Genomic DNA, 21086 nt, shown 5'->3' on the forward strand with positions numbered 1-21086 from the left:
CTACATTGAAGTCTCTAATGAAAACAAAAAATATCATTTTAATGAAAACACTTTCCTATTCTTTCTAATCGCAAGTTAAAATCTAAAATTAAATCTAAAGATATTGGTGTGCCACTGTAGTAGGCCTACTATATAAAATGCAATCTAAAAGATACAAGGACAAGGTCCTTTAAATAAAGGTTCCGCTTCGCTTCGATTTCCACACGGATTTATTTATACGGCGCACCGTCTCCAGTATGACTTTGGGTAAGAAACGCGTTATTCTGCGTGTATGTTTGAGGAAAGTATTATAGTTCTGTTATGATTTTATGCGTAGCGACATCAGAAAACATTATAAAGAATAACCTTTCGAGAAGTGAGTCTTTCGAAGCCACAGAAATGCGGAATGATATGTTGTATGGGCACCACTGTTGTTTTGAGATTTACTTTTATGATGCTTGGGGTCCAAAGTGCTGTTTGTGACAAATAATGAATGAACGAATGAATAATACAAGGGAAAGTTATCTTTAATAATAAAAAAGGACCGGGTATATTTGATTGTGATAGTCCATTTTAGACATTATACTGACTATAAGTAACGTTTGAACTTACATGTCAACTTATTCTATTAACACGAACCCTAACAGTCTACTAATACTATAATATAATGATTGCTAGTTGACATGTATTTGCAAAGTTACGTGTAGTTAGAATGTCTAAAGTGAATCATCAAAATAAAGTGTTAGCAGATATTAAGCAGACACACACTGCTAGTTGACATGTGAGAATGTCTAAAGTAGACCATCAAAATAAAAAAAAATCCTGAAATTAAAAAAGGTTGATAATTTTGTATCATAGGCTATTTGTGTAAGGGCAAGTGGAAATGCTGACAGTAGCCTAAAAGCAATAATCTTTCATGTTGGCTAAATCCTGTGTTGTGAGTAATGCCTATTATTTGGCTATTTTTAATCATTGTTTTAATTTATGGACTGTATAATAAAGGAATAGTTCACCCAAAAATGTAAATTCTGTAATTATTTACTCACCCTCATGTCTTCTAATCCTGTAAGACTTTCATTCATCGTTTCGTTCAGTGTACGCAAATACCACTTGAAGGTTTTAAAAGTTCATAAAGAGATTGTAAAACTATCAATATGAATTGATAGTCCAAATTTTCTGAAGAGACTTGAATGCTTTATATGATGAATAGATTTAATTTAGGCTTTTATTCACATGTAAACATTCCCCAACTGAACTCACACGTTAGGGCTCAACATTTTTGCCCCGGTCTAATCTTATTAAATTTATGCTTCATCTTTAATTTTTTTAATTTGATCAACAAATAAATTAGATTAATAAGACACAATGGGTCTGTTTACCAATCAAATTAAATACTTTACACTGAAAAATTACAAGTGCATTAATAAGTTATGATATTGTTTTAAATATTTTTGGAAAGTACAAATAAGAAATGTATTAACAAATAAATGAAAACAATGATTAAAAATAGCCAAATAAGAGGCATTTACTCACATCACAGGATTTACCATTAACTTTTCCTGTCAGCATTTACACTGGCCCTTCCATAAATATGGTTTTATATCTACTTTTATATCAGAAAATGTATATGAAAGAAAGTCTTACCGGTTTGGAACGACATGAGTGTGAGAAATTAATGACAGAAATTTTAATTTTTGGGTGAACTATCAGTTTAAAAAGTGCTTTTCTTTCATTTTATTTCCCCAAGTTTAGACGGATGCAACGCCATGCTGTCTTTCTGGAGCTGCTCTTCAGTGTGGCCTCGCTGTAAAGCTGGCAGAAGAGTCCTGAAGTGGCTTCTGGGAAATGTAGTGCATCACAGAGCCATCCACACAACCTCTCCAGCTCCAGGGAGAATCACTCCTGTGTTCTCCAGAGCTTCTGCGTATGGAGACGATGTGGCCATCATGGATCCCGGCGGGAGCCACACATACAGCTCCCTCCTCAAGAACAGCAGACGCCTGGCGGGACTCATCACCAAAGCTCTCGCCTGTCAATCAGGAGACCTGAAGGGCGAGCGGATCTCGTTTCTGTGTGCCAACGACGCATCTTACACCGTGGCACAGTGGGCGTCATGGATGTGTGGCGGGATATCAGTTCCCTTATACAGAAAACATCCTCTAAACGAGCTGGAATATGTCATTTCGGACTCCCAGAGCTCGCTGCTGGTCGCCGGAGAGCCGTTCATTGAAACCCTCGAGCCCTTGGCCCAGAAACTGGGGCTGCCCTGCCTGCAGATTCCCAGCGCTTTAGAGACTCCTCAGTTTGAGGACACACAGATGTCGCCCGAGGAGACGGTCTCCGATTGGGCGGAGAGACCAGCGATGCTCATCTACACCAGCGGCACCACGGGGCGACCCAAAGCAGCGCTGCACACACACAGCAGTCTGCAGGCCATGGTGAACCAGTGCTTCGTTTTTATAAACTGGTGCATGAAAGTTTTATCAAACTTTGAATAGCGATGTTGACGACCTGTGATGCAGGAGTAACTGTGGTCAACTAAAGCTATCAAAAATTTCTCTTAATTTAAAAGCTGAAATATACATTATATATATATATATATATAGTGGTGGGCGACGATTAATCCCATCCAAAATTACAGTTTGTGTTTACATAATATATGTGTGTGTACGGTGTATAATTATTTTGTATATATAAATACACACACATGCATGTATATATTTAAAAAGTGTTATTTATATATAAAATATGTATATATAATATAAATTAAGTGTGTGTGTGCGTGCGTGCGTGCGTGCGTGCGTGCGTGCGTGCGTGCGTGCGTGCGTGCGTGCGTGCGTGCGTGCGTGCGTGCGTGCGTGCGTGCGTGTGTGTGTGTGTGTGTACAAAATAATTATACACCGTACACACACATATATTATGTAAACACAAACTTTTATTCTGGATTTGATTATTCGTGATTAATCGTTGCCCAGCACTAATATACTGTGTATATATATATATATAGTAGTTAAAAGGGTTAGTTCATCCATAATAAATAATAATAAATATTAGAGCTGTCAAAAAATTAATCGCGATTAATCGCATCCAAAATAAAAGTTTGTGTTTACATAATATATGTGTGTGTACTGTGTATAATTATTATGTATAAATACACACACATTCATGTATATATTTAAGAAATATTTGCATTTATATACTGTATAAACATTTATTTTATATAACAATTTATTTTATTTATAAATATAACTAATTTTTCTTAAATATATACATGATTGTGTGTGTTTTTATATATATAAACAATTATACACAGTACACACGCATATATTATGTAAACACAAACTTTTATTTTGGATGCGATTAATCGCGATTAATCTTTTGACAGCCCTAATAAATATGTATTAATAAATAAGAAATATGTACAGTAAAAAAGTGCAATGTAAATGGATATTAAATCCCTTATTTCACATATAGCATAAGCATTTATGTTATGTGACATTTAAATTCTGTCATCAGTTACTCACCCTGACGTCGTTCCAAACCTGTAAGACTTTCGTTCATCTTCGCAACACAAATTAATATATTTTTAAAGAAATCTGAGCAATTTCTGGCCCTCCATTGACAGTCTACGCAACTACCACTTTGACGCTTCAAAAAGTTCATAATCGTTCTAAATATATAAGAATTGCAGAGTCACACCACAACTATGATAAGAGCAAAGAGGAACAACATCGTTGGAATCACTTTCAGAACGATTTTTTTTTTCCAGCTGATGAACGACAAAAACATTGCAATCAGAATAAATGTCAATTTAAAGTGACAGACAACAAAACTGCAGCGTGCGCTTATAATAAACTGAACGATATCGTCCGCTGGTGTGACTGTGAATGCTAATGTAGTTATCGTTCTTGGTGTGAACAGGGCTTTAAGAAACCGCTTAATAACATGCATACAATGAAACACCCATAGAATATTAAAAAAAAAAAAATACTTTGAAGAATGTTGGTTCCCATTGACTTCCATTGTATTGCCAAAAAAAATACAATAGAAGTCAATGGGAACCAAAACGGTTTTCTTAACGACATTCTTTAAATTATCTTCTTTTGTGTTCTGCTGGAGAAAAACAGTTCAGGTTCGAAACAAAGTGAATAAATTATGACAGATTTACATTTTTTGGGTGAACTATCCCTTTAAGTGTAATTAAAATTACCATAACACACTAATAGCTTGTTTTATTAGAATTACAATAACCCTAGTGGGTTGTCCAGTTTGTGGGAATTATTTCCAATAAAACGAGATGAAACCCACCACACTGATAGGCATGTGTTCTGGAGATATTCATTATTGATGATGCATCGGATCAAACGAGAAGGTCAGGAGTTTCTCCGGCTCAGATATTGGAAACAATTGAGTATTTAGTGTGAGATGGAGGCAATTTAGGTTTGATGGGAGCTGTGAACGAGACGCCCTCCCGCTCCTGATGCCATGCGCTATTTTACTTTGTTCCACTTCGCCTGTCTGAATAATCATTCTGATTAGTTAATTTCATGGGCCACTCAAGGCTGTGCAGCTTTTGCCCATCAGAAACTGACCTGCATTTCCAATAGGCTGGAAAATTAGAGACGAGCCTCTTCGGACAAGCTTAAAGTCAATCTTTTACCCCTTAAAACTCATCTTTCATAATCAAAATGACACATATAAACTTTTTTTTCTGGCAAAATAATTTCTTCATGCCTTTAAATAGCTTGTTGACTTATGAATTTGCACATGTTTTGTCTTAAATCATATTAGAAACACCACATATATATATAAACAACATTAAAAGCTGGATTTTCAGTAAGTACGTTCCATAATAATAAATCTGTACTTTGCCTTTTTTGCCAAATAATTTAGTCAGGTGGACCTTAAGCTTTTTCCTTCATATTTAAAATGTTTATGAAATATAAAATATTTTCCTTAGATTTTGATTTTGATTAAAAGCAAATATCCCTTCTGTACATCACTTTTGGCCACTACTGTATGTTCATTTTAAATTAAATGTAATTTTATATAATTTTTTTTAATGATAATTGTATATTAAATAATGAAATAATGGCTTAATTTAATATTAAATTAGGACAGTACTGTTCATATATATAAATTTGGATAGAAAAGCCATTAGTAACGCATTTTTTGTGATGAATCGGTTCAAAACACTTTAATTAGTTGGTTTTCTTGCAGAAATTACGTAATAAATAGATGCTCTTTCTTTATTAAGTTTAAGGGTGGGTTAAGGTATAAGGGAAGGGTCAACAGTGTAATTACAAATGTAATTACATACATTAATTACAGCAGTAATTACATGCAGGTATTTTAAAAATGTAAGTACAATGTAAAAACATGTATTTACACAATAAGTCCATTGTATCAAATTAGTAATTTCAATGTAAGTACATAGTACTTAAAGCCACTTAATATAAAGTGGGACCATTATTTCTGTGCAGTATCTGTAATCAGCTAAGATGTGTATTTGATGTTATATTCTCTTTTGACGTACCACAATCATGCAAAAGGCAAGGCAATGCACTTTTATTTCTAGAGCACAATTATAACAGCCACTGCTGCTAACCCACGTGCTGTACAATCTAACTTTAGACAATGAAATGCATAAATACATAAACTGACAGGAACACACACAAATTCATAAGATTACATTGAACCAAAAGCCAGAGAGAACAAAATCCAAAACAAAAAGTTATACCGAATGCGTGTAAGGAACTGTAAATGTCATACAGGTGCATTTTAATACGTTTTATTATAGGTTACGGACACAAAACCTGATGGTTTTATATTTATATATATATATATTTATACAGGTGAAACTCGAAAAATTTGATTATGGTGCAAAAGTTCATTTATTTCAGTAATTCAACTTGAAAGGTAAAACTAATATATTATATAGACTCATTACATGCAAAGTGAGATATTTCGAGCCTTTATTTGTTATAATTTTGATGATTATGGCTTACAGCTTATGAAAACCCCAAGTTCAAAGTTAGAATATTGTGAAAAGGTTTTCATAAGCTGTAAGCATCATCAAAATTATTACAAATAAAGGCTTGGAATATCTCACTTTGCATGTTATGAGTCTATATAATATATTAGTTTCACCTTTTAAGTTGAATTACTGAAATAAATGAACTTTTGCACCATATTTAAATTTTTCGAGTTTCACCTGTATAAATATATATTTAAATTCCAGGTTACCGTTCTCACTTATTTGTAAAATGTGTTACATAGGAGGTCGTGTTTTTTTTTGCACATAGGATAATTGTTTGTGAAGTGGGAGATTGATTATTGCGCTGAATAGGAGGATTGCATATGATTTCGCTGTACTCTTTTGTATAATGACAAATAAAGATTCTGATTGTGATGAATAACACCAAAAGCAACAGGTTGAGTGTAGACGTTTCGACCTAATTCAGGACTGTGTGATTGTGAGCGCGTGCACAGAGTGTGTGAATCCTCATGTTCACGCCACAGCACAATGAGAACTAAAGAAAGCGGTTAATATTAATTCACATCGCTGGTTTTAAGTTTTTTTCTGTGATTGTCCCACGCGTGTGGATCATAGAAACATCAAGCACCTGTAGGTCAACATCTGTTCTTCTTCTGGTCCTGTAGGTCCAGGGTTTGGTGTCCGAGTGGGCCTGGAGTAGAGATGATGTGATCCTGCACACACTGCCCCTCCACCATGTGCACGGCATCGTTAATAAGCTGATGTGTCCGCTTTGGGTGGGAGCGACCTGTGTCATGCTGCCAGAGTTCAGCGCTCAGAAGGTACGGTTCTCATCGACACACTGCATTCATAAGAACAGTCAGCGACCCTAAAACTGTGTACTTGCCACACTTGAAAGTGACTGAAAATCATTGAGACGGAGCACATTAGGCCACACCCACATATAGGCCACACCCACATTTAGGTCACACCCCCATATAGGCCACACCCCCATTTCGGCCACACCCACACACCGAGGGGGAGGCGGGGGTTGGACAATCCAACCGTCTCCATGGACTCATTTATTTCTGACTTATCACTGCAAAAAAGTATTTTTGTCTCGTTTCCAGTCCAAATATAAAAAAAATATTAAATCATGATGGATTTACTAAAGTAGTAAAATGCCATTAGATATTAAAATCTAAATGCAGTGAGTTTTTGCTTAAAACAACGCCAATGGGGTTAGAAAATAACCCCATTTCCGTTTGATTTGATTTTTCTTAACCAATTGGCTGAAAATTTTGCTTTATTTATTTACTTCATTATATCATACAGTGACCCTAAAACTGTTAGTGTCTAAAAATCACTGAATTAGAAATCAAAACAAGTGCATTTTTCCAGCAAAACGTTAAAGTTTTGGTCACACTATATAGCAATCCGCCCCCCGAATTGGCGCTAATTTGAAAGCGAAAGTAAAATGCGCACGTCTGCACGAGCATTCATAATGATGTGGAGCAAACTCAGCAAAGCGAAAGTTTTCAGTTCATTCCTATGGATTATTCATTATGAATGCTCGTGCAGACGTGCGCATTTTACTTTCGCTTTCAAATTAGCGATTTAAAAGCCCCCGCCGGAGATACCAGAATAACTGGTGTTGTCACTAGAGGATGGATACCCGACCCGACCCGAGAAATTTGTTTATGTAGCCGTGACAACGAAACACGTGCATAATGTGCGCTCGCCTGTGTTAAGAGTGCTTGTTGCTCTGCGCGCTGACGCGCTCATCTGTTGACATTTCTGATTGTCTTCCTACAGTTGCTTAATAAAAGCGGGGTTTCCACACAAACAAACGTACATGTGTCATTAGTATGAGGAAAAAATGGGATTTTAAATGTCGGGTCGGGCTCGGACATAAATATCTTTGTCTGTCGGGCTCGGATCGGGTTCGGTTACTGCTCTGTCGGACACGGGTCGGGCTCGGACAGAAAAATTCGGCCTGATCCGCACTCTAGTTGTCACACATCGGAGAAGCTGACAAGCCTTAAAGGAGCCGTGCCTTAAAAACAGATCATTTGGCTCAGAATGATGGTTGAAAATAATAGTTTTTGTGCAAAAAACTTTATTAACAGTATAAGTGAACATCAATCGACACATTCAAATTATAATAAAAAAAAATCAGGTCATGCATGATAAGTTTTAAATAACCCAAATTGTTCAACAAAGCAATTTTATATGTTCCATTGTGCACTAGCAGTGTAACTTTCTTAGAGCAACTAAATGGGTTTGGAGACGTCAAGCTGCAAGCGTCAGTGAGTCGAGGTGTGTTGTCCTGCTCCCCGGGGAGGTGTGTGTGTGTGTGTGTGTGTGTGTGTGTGTGTGTGTGTGTGTGTGTGTGTGTGTGTGTGTGTGTGTGTGGAGGAGGCCGGTGATCAGCCTTATCGGGGACTTGTCACAGCGATGCGCTAATTGTAGCTGTGTTGCTGCGTGCCAGAGCTAAAGGCATCAATACCAGGACTCAAGATCTGACAGAGTGTGTGTGTGTGTGTGTGATGGGTAGGTTTAGGGGTCGGGTTAGTATAAGGGGATAAAATATACAGTTTGTACAGTATAAAAATCATTATACCTATGGAATGTCACCATTTAGATATTAAACGTGTGTGTGTGTGTGTGTGTAAGACACCCCGGACTGTCACCGTGAGCGCTGAGTGTGTGTGATGGATTGCCCAGTGTAGCTTTGTATCTGGACACGCCAACTTTCGGTAAGGGCTTTAGAAGCAGATCAATGGATGCCGTGACATTGAGGAATGATCCACGTTTTGTAAAGGGAGAGAGGGGGTGTGTGTGTGTGTGTTTACGGGAGCGAGCGAGCGAAAGGGTTTTAAGGTCCAGGAGAATTTAATGGGAGTCAAGGATCTGATTGACAAGAAAGGTCTAGAGAGGACACAACAGGGAAAAAAGACATTCAGGACGACAGGAAAGTTACATTCTTCTGTTTTCCGCAGATATGAACTTGAACGGACATGTTTTTAAAAAAACAAACACCTTCTTTGAGAGTTCAAACGCTTTCTTCACCACAAGGGTTTTATTATTTACAACATGCGGTTCAGTAATTTTTAATGAAGCAGAAAAATCGATATTTGAGCCACCATTACTTTGGCTTTGAGTTGTTTGAGTGATGAGCGCTCATCTCGGATCTGGTGGGAGCAAAACATGCGTGTCGAAGAATTTATTGTGGTGTGAATGCATTAGACAGCCTGCAGTCAGAGACTCTACCGTTATTAATGACGGGATGTAAAAGGTTATCCATCATGTGATGGTGTGGGACGGGTGTTTTCTCCATGTATGTTGCTCATTATTGGATTTCAGAGTGTGTGTGTTTGTGTGTGATTAGCAATGTGTGGTTATACAGATAAATGCTTTTATAGAAAAACCGATGTTAACCGAGACACAATGAAATCAAAATTTTGTAGCTTTCAGTCGGTTAGACATCATTTTAAAAGTAGTTTGAAAAATTTGACTCAAGTAAATTTGACTCATCTATGTCAATTGACTCAGGGTGTATTAGTCTTTCCTCAATACAACTATAATAAATGGACAAGTCTTTTTATATGTCCTACCCCATCTTATTTCTCAATGAGAAGTGCATAAACACAGGAAAGAAAACCGTGTTTGTCAAGTTAAACTAATGCATGGTTTTGTTTTATTACTAGAGCTGTGAAACGATTAATCGCGATTAATCGCATCTAAAATAAAAGTTTGCGTTTAGATAATAAATGTGTGTGTACTGTGTATAATTATATTGTGTATATATATATAAATACACACACATGCATGCATAGATTCAAGAATTTTTTATTTTATTTTTATATAAAATATATTTATATATAACAAATGATATATAAATATGTATATAAGTATATGCAAACATTTCTTAAATATATTTGCATGTGTGTATTTATTTATATATATATAATATATATACACACACACAGTATACACACACATTATCTAAACACAAACTCTTATTTTGGATGCGATTAATTGCGATTAATCGTTTTACAGCCATATTTATTACAATTTATTTGTATAAATTAGTTCGAATTTTTTTTCAATAATAGCATTTCACAAAGTTTCACTGCCTATGCATTTTGCAATGAGCTTGACTTGACCTTCAATTTTTAATGTGATGAATAAATGTTAATGATTGCACGTCATTATGGGTATTTTACCATCTTTTTATTTATCCTTTGATCAGCGAAGGTTTTTTTCCTTACGTAAAATATCAACTAAACTTCTTCTGCTTCTTCCGAGTCTATGGAAGCCCATAGTAAAAGGGTTGGTAAAAAGTTGTGAAATTTTGCACACAAATAGACGATATTCTAAATCGTTACCACATAAAGTTTGGAGTCTCTAACCCTTTAGCGCCACCAACAGCTCATATTTATGGTAATATCTTTTGAATCGTAAGGGCAACATTTTTCCCTCTGATTCCTTGGTTCAGTCCAACATATTGTGTTCCTCCTTGGCTGAACAAATTTGACTCAGATCAGACCATGCTGGAAAAAAGTTATTAAAAGCCGTTTGATTGACCAAACCGTACTCATATAGCATTTCAACGAATTTATAACAAGTATGCCAATTAGACCTGAGGTTATATCTCCGCAACTCTTTACCGTATTAATATGAAACTTAGGCAGAGTACATGAGTTTCAGAACACCTATTTTTGCTTATAACTCTTCAGTAGTTTTGCCTAGAATCTTAACATTTTCTTGAAGTCCCCCTGTGGTGAAAATCACGTTTATGTGTCTATGTGGTGTTTTTAATCTGCTTTAACACACACCATGTGTAAGTTCATAAGTCGACAGCATTGCTGAGTATTTTCTGCTTAAAACTGCAGTGAACCAAAGACAGTCTCAAAAACACGGTGTGAAATCGCTGGTGTTTCTGACGTCACACACTACCTTGTAACCAATCAGATCAACGTGTGATCGTCAACCAGTGGATCTCTGAGTGAGTGGAGGCGGGGCTCATTTGCATATTCATAGAACCGCGAAAACTATATGAGGCAAGGGTGTCGAGTTACATTCAAGATATTTTAAGGTTTGATAAATCAAAATGAATTTGATAGATTATTGCCAAGAACATCTCCAGGCAAAGCGTGCCAGATTTTATATGAATGTGAAGTTTACGCACATACATTGTAGGCCTATACTAACTATACAATACGGACATACACACTAGAGTGCGGATCGGGCCGCATTCTTCTGTCCGAGCTGTTAAAATACAGTTAAAATCTAATTTTCTCATACTAATGATGTACGTTTGTTTGTGTGGACAGCCCGCTTTTATTAAGCAACTGTAGGAAGGCATTCGGAAATGTCAACAGATGAGCGCGTCAGCAACAAGCGCACGCTAAAGCCTGTTTTATGCTTCTTCAGCCCTTGCGGTCTGCGATTGGTCAGATTATACATCATTTCCGGAGTGTAGCTTTTCCGGTTTCCCCCTCCCGCTATACCGCCATTTTGTTTCACCAACGTCTTCTTTTTCTTCTGCGGTTAAACATTTGCAATAAAATCATTTGTTGTTCAACGTCGATTAGCTCCAGCCGCAACAACACTCTCTCTCTTTCGCTCGCCATTGTCGGAAATGAAAAAGCGGAACCGGCGCACGGAACCAAAACAAAGTAGCAAAGAGATTCGCGAAACACACACCCCCACTAGCGTTATGGCGGGGAAATGCACCGCGATGCAACGCAACCCGACGCAGAGCCATAAAACGGCCACGACGCCATAGGAGTGATGGTGTAGCTACGCCGTGGAGTTGACGCAGAAGCATAATGAGGCCTTAACACAGGCGTGCGCATATTATGCACGTGTTTCGTTGTCACGGCTACATAAACAAATTTCCGCACGCAGGAAGACGGATGTTTGGGTAATATTTTACATTTATTTTAAATCACAAAAACGAACCTTTGCATCAAGTGGAACAGGCCCATTGGCTACACCATTTTTAAAATGTAAAATGTTCAGTGCCTTATCGCGCTGATGTGACCGAGCCCGACCCAAACCCGAACTTCATTTCTAAATATCTTTCCGAACCCGGCCCGGCCCGTCGGGTATCCATCCTATAAAACACACAAATGCATTCAATCCTTTGTTGGGGGCTAATGTAATGAAAAAGAGAAACCAGAGCAACTTGGGTACCAGAGTGGAGAGGAGGAGGTGTGGTGATGAGAGATGGCTTTTTGATGATAAAAGAAGTGTGTGTGTGTGTGTGCGTGCGTGTGTGCGTGCGTGTGTGTGTGTGTGTGTGTGTGTGTGTGTGTGTGTGTGTGTGTGTTGGTGGGGGGGGGGGGGGGGTTGATGGAGAGAGTGCGAGACAGCAGGAATGATAAGAGCATGGAGGTACTGAAGCAAGAAATAATGAAATGGAGAGAGAGGAGAGAGAGAGAGAGAGAGTGTGTCTCCCAGGGGGGACCGAGCCAAGGAGAATCTGTCGTTCACCTTCAATTAATTCACGCGTTTCTCCCACTGTGTTCTAAAAGTGCAGCCAGGCGTGCGAGACCGTGTGTGTGTGTGTGTGTGTGTGTGTGAGATGAAAAAGAACGAATTGTTATATTGTATCTTTTATGTGTGAATCGTACACATTTATGTTTGATCATCCTTTCATTCCCATTCCCATGCGCTTGCATGTCATACAAAGAAAGTGTGTGATTTAAAAACAGAGTTAGTGAGTAAAGTTAGAAGCTGCATAATTGATTTGTGTGAGAAGAAGTGTGTGTTTATACGGGCAGTTATGCATCTGTTTCCGTCTGACAGACTGTGTGTGTGTGTGTGTGTGTGTGTGTGTGTGTGTGCGTGTGTGTGTGTGCGTGTGTGTGAGTGTGTGGTTGGGATGGGGTGTGCCGTCCTTCACTATGCTTAACGCAACACATTCATCAAGCGCAGAGAAAGGCAGTAAAGGCGCAGTGTGTCCTGCGCAGTCTTCACTCTGACCTCAATAGAAACTCTACAGGGAATCTCAACTCTTTCTCTTCTGCTGTGAATCACACTGACCTTTACAAATCTATACTCGCTTTTTTCCCTTTTTAACAACATTCCTCCAGTCGACAACCTTTCCCCCCCCCAAGCTTCTAGAGTCACGAAGACAAATAGCTCACGATCAGTGACTTAATCGGTATCTGTGGTGTTTTCCCCTGTAATTAACCGTACACGTCTGATTAGTCCAATACTGGAAGGAAGCTGATACTATCAAGGCCGATTTTTATCCAGTTCAAACATTATGCAAGGCTTTTTTTCTACTCTACCTGGTTTAAAGTCTGATTTTACCGATATTTACATTTTTCAACTTAATCGGTTATAATATTCATTAATTTTTAAGAATGTATAGCTTAACCCCCTTAAGCGGCACCCCCCTTTTTTTAATAGACATGAAAATGCACATTCTGAACTTAAATGGTTGTAATTCAAGAATGCTTTTGATATAGATGTAAGATTGGTCTTGTTTTAAAGAAGACATTTTGGCAGATGTTTGTAGAAGTGAAATAAGTTAAGGAAGTTAAACAGAAAAAAAGTTATAGAAGTTTGTACAATGAAGGACTCTAAAAATGCAATAAAATCAAAGCCAAAAATCTGAAAAGTTGTTTAAATTTTTATGTTGATATCTCAGAAAATAAGCGTTCAGTGAGATTCAGTTTGGGCGCAGTACCACACTTCTCCACTAGTGGACATTACTGCCCATATAAGGGCACCTCCATTTCCATATGTGGTTTGAGTCTGAACCATTATTTTTACAATTTTCATACAATTTATGAAGTAGACATCCTATTCAGAAGTAGTGTTGGAAGTTTGGCAGATTTTGAAATGAATTCAACCTCTAAGAAACACAAAAGATCACGTATGTGCATTATAGCTCGCTGACACATCACTAATGCTGAATCTATTATTATTTTCTTTTATATTTAAAACATTTTCAGGCCTTTATTTCTAAAATAATTGAGTGGATGCTATCTTTTGAACTCTTGAAAACAAACTGAGGTTTCTACCATTCTTTCATGATTTTTCATGTTCATCACGATTTCAAAATAAAGGTCTGAACACGCCTTAGGAGTATGAACATATTCTTGTTGCAAATTGATAAATTACGGCTCCTCTGTCATTTATTTTGACAATCAGTCACCAAATATGTAAACTAGAGATTGTAAGCTTTCAAATAATATATAGTTAGTAAAGATTAGTTTAGGTTTAGTATAGGATATTACTGTTTTAAATATGCAATGGCTGTGGGGCCAATATAAGGGGTTAACAAAAGTAAATTTTTTAGATTAAAATTTAGCATTCATATAATGGCTACACAATTATAATGGCTAAAATAATTCACAATAATACAAATATATTTGTAATAATAATTAAGCTATCAAATGACATAAATAATACAAACTTGGTTATGCATATCAGTTATTTAACACTTATATAGGGACGGCTGATACATGTTCATGTTTAATGTTATCGTTACCGGTTATCGGTTTTCAATGAGAAATATCGGTATCGGCCAACATTTTTATATCGGTGCATCCCTACACTTATTTATATCTGTCTCGGTTTCTGATTTAATATAAAAATAAATAGCGTTGACTGTCAGTCTAAGCCCATTTTAATCCATTTGACTCATTTAAGAGCCTCCAAAACATAGAAAGATGCTTTTTGCCCCCAGATGCTAACTACCGATGCTAACCTTATAATGACAAAACATAAAAATAATTATTGGTTAATGAATTGGCCGACATTTTGATATCAGTTGATGCCTAATAGTACTCACTTAAATGATTATTTGATTTATTTTCTGTTATATTTACATTGAATTGTGTAGTTCCACATTTGGTCGATAAAGCTTGGATGCTAATGCTGTTGTTGTTTTGCTGTGTTCCAGGTTTGGGAGCAGTTGATCGGTTCAAAGTCTCCTATGGTGAACGTATTCATGGCAGTTCCCACCATCTACTCAAAACTCATTGAATATTACGACCAACATTTTACTCAGCCTCACGTCCAAGACTTCATCAGGGCCGTGTGCAAAGAGAGAATACGGTACTGGTTATAATATTTGTAAAAGCGCTTTATAAAACGGTTCCAGTCCTCTATTCTGATTGGTCAAGAGCTGTGTTTTAATCGGGCTCTCAAAAATGTTATACAAATTTTTATTTAGATTTATCAGCAAATATATATGTTATCGGTTTTCAGATATAAAGAATTATCGGTTATTGGTATTGGCCACACACACACACACACACACACACACACACACACACACACTGACACACACTCACTCACTCACACACACTCACTCACTAACTCACACACACACACACACACACACACACACACACTCACACACACTCACTTACTCACTCACTCACTCACTCACACACTCACTCTCTCTCTCACACACACACACTCACTCTCTCTCTCTCTCTCTCTCTCTCTCTCTCTCTCTCTCACACACACTCACTTTCACTCTCTCTCTCACACACACACTCACTCTCTCTCTCTCTCAATTCAATTCATGAATTGTAGATAATATTATGTAGATAATCAATTCATATATGTAGATAATCAATTCATATATGTAGATAATCAATTCATATATGTAGATAATCAATTCATATATGTAGATAAATAAAAGTGAACAATACAATAAAAAAAATCCATATTATGTATAAATATATCACATTAAAAACAAAAATATATATATAATAACAAAAATAAGTACAGAGAGCAGTTTTCTCTCTCTCTCTCTCTCTCTCTTATTTCATTTGTTTATTTAATGCAACAGCTGTTGCCCAAGGTGCTTCACAATCACTAATAAAACACAAAAATAAGAGGAGTACAGAGAAACAAATACAAATTGAGCGCATAAAAACATAGACAAGGTAATGGTCAAACCCCCGTCATGAAGATGCCCAGGAGGGTTTTAGCAGATGTGCTTTTAACATGGCCTTAAATTTCAGTAGTGACTTTACTGACCTTATAGAAAGAGGAAGAAAAAGATCAATCCGAAGTTTGGGTCCGGCACGGGAGAGAACGCGCTGTCGCCGTTATGTTTGTATTTTGTTCTGACAACACAGAGAAGATTTACATCTTCAGATCTCTCTCTCTCTCTGTGTCTTTCTTAAAACAAACCACATTTATTTATCTAGACTCACAGCCTCTGACTTTAGAGAGCATCTCTTCGCAAGTTCTCTTTCATTCTTCAGTAAAGCTACATCAAAGCAGAGTCTTCAAACCTTTATTTAGCTCAGTCACGTAAGCTTCTAGTGCTTCATTTCCGGAGCGCATTAAGGGTTTTCTGTCGTGCTAGCGGCCCCTAAGTTAATAACTAATGATCTTTGCAACGGAAGTGAATCAATCAGAGCTAAGTTTAGCTGGACAATAACTTATCACTGTAAAGCTGCTTTTGAAACAATCTACATTGTTAAAAGCGCTATATAAAATGGTTAGTTCCAGTCCTTGATTCTCGCTTGTGGGCGATCGTAGTATTGTCGCTCTAATGTTATTGGTAGACTGCACGTCTGGCCATATCTATACTAAACACCATCACAAGTGATATATACAACTGTATCATTTTAATTTGACTAGGAATTAGGCTCAAAAGTAACAGAATGCTGTTGGGAGAGTGTTTTTTATATCACCATTTGTATTTAGACTGATAGATTGAAATTAGGGTGTCGATACTCGTGATTAAGGCTGTCACTAACGATCATTTTGGTAATCGATAATTCAGTTGATTATTTTGACGATTAACGAAGTAATCAGATTTTTTTGTTTGTTTTTGTGGTAGTAAATATAGACCTAAGTGAACAATAGCCTTTAAAATGACTTAAAATACATGTATAATAACAATGAGGCAATAATAATTGGTTCAAATAAAGTATCATTATGCAGTTTTATTGAAAAACATAATAGAAACAATCAAGTTATGTAAATCAAAAAATGTATTATATCAAATTCCTGCAGAGGGCGCCGTCGGCATCGTGATATTTGTTACACTTTACAGCATGATCAAATCTTTGTTTAATATTGGCTAAACAACATTTGATTAAAATATCCACTTAATCTTTCATATTTGGCCACTTCTTCACGATATAAATAATATAGCCACTGTAATTTCTTAAACATGTGAACATCAAAACAAACGAATTAAACTTTTATTTGGAAATCACAATGAACAATAATTTGCATACTTAAGCCCCGTCCACACCGCCTAGTGACAACCTGTGTCTGTACTGTGAGTCGCTTGTGGACGATCGTAGTGCTGTCGCTCTAATGTTATTATCTGGCCATATCTATACAAAACACCATCACAAGTGATATATACAACTATTTAATTTTAATTTGACTAGGAATTAGGCTCAAAAGTAACAGTATGCTGTTGGGAGAGTGTTTTTATATTAAGTGTTCAGTGCATTAAATCATTTACTAGATTAACGATCGATCAATCAACAAATTAAACTCACTCATACTGTCATAAATCACTAAAACGTCATCCGAATTTGTAAAATAATAAATGTCCTTGTCCGTAATAGTCAACATAATGCAGGAGAAACTGTAAAATGAACTGCAGAAGTGCTAAACTTGCATTTTAAAATGACAACACTCGAACTATAAATGCATGAAGTAAACTCACTGAGACTGTGGACAGTTTATTTTCCATGCATCATTTATTATATCCATATATGTGTGGTCACAGTCACATCATATAAAACAGTGAAATCGCCCTCGACTCTTCTCGCCGGCACTCGAGACGGTGACGTGAGCTCCACTGAAAGTCTTCTTTCCTATAGAGAGCCTAAGTCCCGCCCCTCCGCTTCCGGCTCATTGGACCTTATTTCAGAAAAAATATGTATGGTAGTCAATGGCGAGAGACAACTTCTCTTTTTATTCCGTCCGAACTGTGCCCTGAATTACACATATGATGTTGGTCAATTTAAAAGATAATTATGAAAGTCAAGAAAGTCGCAGTTTGTCATAAAACTGAAGAGTAACGTTTAGTTTTATGTGAAAATCACTCGATGAACTTCATCTCTCGTCTCGCACTATACGTCACCGTTGCTCGTGTGTGTGTGCAGTCTGGTACAACACACTCCGGCATCACGGCGTAACGTTACGATTATAACGGGAGACTATAGAAAACATGACAGAAGTTAGCTTCAGTAACGTTAGCTTCAGTAAAGTTAGCTTCAGTAAAGTTAGCTCCAGTAAAGTTAGCTTCAGTAGAGTTAGCTTCAGTAAAGTTAGCTTCAGTAAAGGTAGCTTCAGTAAAGTTAGCTTCAGTAAAGTTAGCTAAAGTTAGCTTCAGTAAAGTTAGCTTCAGTAAAGTTAGCTTCGGTAAAGTTAGCTTCGGTAAAGTTAGCTTCGGTAAAGTTAGCGTCAGTAAAGTTAGCTTCAGTAAAGTTAGCTTCATTCATTGAGAGAAAATGTATGACGTCACATGTGCACCTTTTGGGTTTGTAGTCTTTGTAATGACGTATTTTCACAGTCTTATACCTCAACAGTTTTACTTTCTTGACTTTCTTGACTTTAAAATGTATCTTTTAAATTGACAAACATCATATGTGTAATTCAGGGCACAATTCAAACGAGATCAAAATATTTGTTGTCTCTCGCCATTGACTACCATACAATATTTTTCCGAAATAAGGTCCCATGGTCCACCGGAAGGGGAGGGACTTAGGCTCTCTATTGGTTGTCGCTTGCGAAAATCGCTTCTCATTTGCATAAAGTGGACATTTCTGAACATTCTGTCGCCAGCGCTCCATTGGGAATGAATGGGATCGTGTCGCTTTGTCTCTGTGTGTCGCAGCGCCCTTCAGCCGTGACTTATTCACGATACAGGACAGCCTCTCTAACTTATTGCTTACATACTGTATAAATGAAGGTGACTTGGACTTGACATAATTTCCCACTGGAGACGATGACGTGTTCTCTCTGTGTCTCAGGTTGATGGTGTCTGGTTCGGCTGCTCTTCCTCAGCCCGTTCTGGAGCGCTGGGCCGAGATCACAGGTCATGTGTTGCTGGAGCGCTACGGCATGACGGAGATCGGCATGGCACTATCAAACCCACTTAAAGGACCATGTGTACCCGGTACTGCATCATTTCATAAATGTGACCTCAAAACCAGTCACATGGGTACATTATTTGAAATTGAAAGCTTAATAAATAAGACTCCTCTCACGTAGACTCATTCGAGATCTGATGCACACTACAAAATCTCTAAACCTAGTAGGGTATTTTTTTACCAATAGTTATTTGTTTTATGAATGCTCGATATTTTGCTTCTTTTTGCATATGTGACCCTGGACCACAAAACATGGGTAATTTAAAAAAAAAAATGAGATTTATACATACTCTGAAAGCTGAACAAGCTTTTCATTGATGTGTGGTTTGTTAGGATAGGACAATATTTGGTCAGATATTAATATTAGAAAATCTGGAATCTGAGGGTGCAAAAAAATCTAAACATTGAGAAAATCTCCTTTAAAGTTGTGCATTTATGTTCACGATTGTGCTGCATTCACTCACAAAAATACATGTTTTATATATTTACGGTAGGAAATTTACTAAATATCTTCATGGAACATGATCTTAATATCCTCATGATTTTTGGCATAAAAGAAAAATGGATAATTTTGACCCATACAATGTATAGTTGCTATTGCCACAGATATACCCGTGCGACTCCAGACTGGGTTTGTGGTCCAGGGTCACAGATGTGTAATACGCGTGACCCAATATGAAAACCTCAAATTCAAAATTAGAATATTGTGAACAGGTTTTCATAAGCTGTAAGCCATAATCATCCAAATTATAACAAATAAAGGCTTGAAATATCTCACTTTGCATTTAATGAGTATATAATACATTAGTTGCACCTTTTAAGTTGAATTACTGAAATAAATTCAAATTTTTCGAGTTTCACCTGTATGTTATTTAGTTGTTAGCTTAGCTGAGATGATTGTGATTGCTAACGAATAGCTGGTTTTGTAAACCTCTTGATTCTTTTAGACTCTGAAATGGGACAGTTTGGGTCTCTATATTATCATCTTTTTACTTTTGCTTCTACGGATGTCGAATTATCCTTAATGTTTCGTCTCCGTAACCGGTATATGTTGTTGTTTAAGTTGTCCCGGATCAAACTCCAGTCTGAAGTAGTTTGTTTGTGTTTCTTTTGTCTGTGTTGTGTTGTTTTATCTCCTGAGGAACTCTCCATGGGTGTTTCTGATCAAACTGCTCCTGTCAGCTTCCACGTCTCCTCTTAGTGTCGGTATCAAAGCACTTTTAGTGCTCGTCTCGCAACTCTTCTTTGCTCTGCTGCGGGTGTGTGAGGATTGTTGTGGCGTGTAGTTTTATTAGTGACTAGTTCTGCTGGAGTTAAAGCTCAGAGGTGATGATTAAAGAGGAGTTTGCCACGGTTAACACGTCCTTCTCTTCCCCGTGAGACGCCAGAGAAGTAGGTTGAAGTCAATCAATATCAGTCACAGGGTTGACTGTGATCACCAGAGATGATTTATGATGAGTCTGATCTAATGTGAACCAAATCATGGCTGTACCTTTTGTTGTAAATATCCGAGTCTACTGAAGAGTAGGATTTTCATTTCAGTCAGTTCAGGAAAATAACGCAATTCTTGATTTCAATGATTTTAAGGAGATCTCAGGAACTCATGGATAATACATTTTAAAGTCCCGCTGTAGTCAACAATATTATCCCTTAAAACAAATCTTTGATCACCAAAATGACATATTTAAAAGTTGTATTTCTTTGAAAAAATGTATTCATGCCTTAAAATTAGGGCTGTCAATCGATTAAAAACTTTAATCGCGATTAATCGCATGATTAACTTGTGATTGATCGCAATTAATCGCACATTTTTTTTATCAATTCTAAATGTACCTTAAATTAATACTTTTCAAGATTGTAATACTCTAATCATTATGGGCATGGATAAATATGGATGCTTTATGCAAATGTATGTTTATTATTGAAACCATAGTCAACATAGAGCATGAAGACGAGACATGTTTCAAAGGTCATAGATGTTTTTCAAAGAACGTGTTCATGTCTATTAGACACATGAA

At 36.9% G+C, this 21086-nt stretch overlaps 1 protein-coding gene across 2 annotated transcripts in view; it reads left to right on the forward strand.

The window, feature by feature from the left end:
• The first annotated feature begins 205 nt into the window (after nt 1–205).
• acsf3 (acyl-CoA synthetase family member 3) overlaps nt 206–21086 on the forward strand; it is a 77361-nt gene continuing 56480 nt past the window's right edge. The window contains exons 1-5 of one of the 2 annotated variants that reach the window (XM_079598206.1): nt 206–246; nt 1727–2417; nt 6643–6798; nt 14886–15040; nt 18949–19094. In XM_079598206.1, the coding sequence (XP_079454332.1) occupies nt 1746–2417; nt 6643–6798; nt 14886–15040; nt 18949–19094 (1129 nt within the window). In that variant the 5' untranslated portion in view covers nt 206–246; nt 1727–1745. Of the gene's footprint in view, nt 356–1726; nt 2418–6642; nt 6799–14885; nt 15041–18948; nt 19095–21086 lie in introns of both variants that reach the window. The other variant, XM_079598207.1, reaches the window with a different exon arrangement.

This window comes from Phoxinus phoxinus (assembly GCF_949152265.1).
Source record: "Phoxinus phoxinus genome assembly, chromosome: 2".
Taxonomy (NCBI): Eukaryota; Metazoa; Chordata; class Actinopteri; order Cypriniformes; family Leuciscidae; genus Phoxinus; species Phoxinus phoxinus.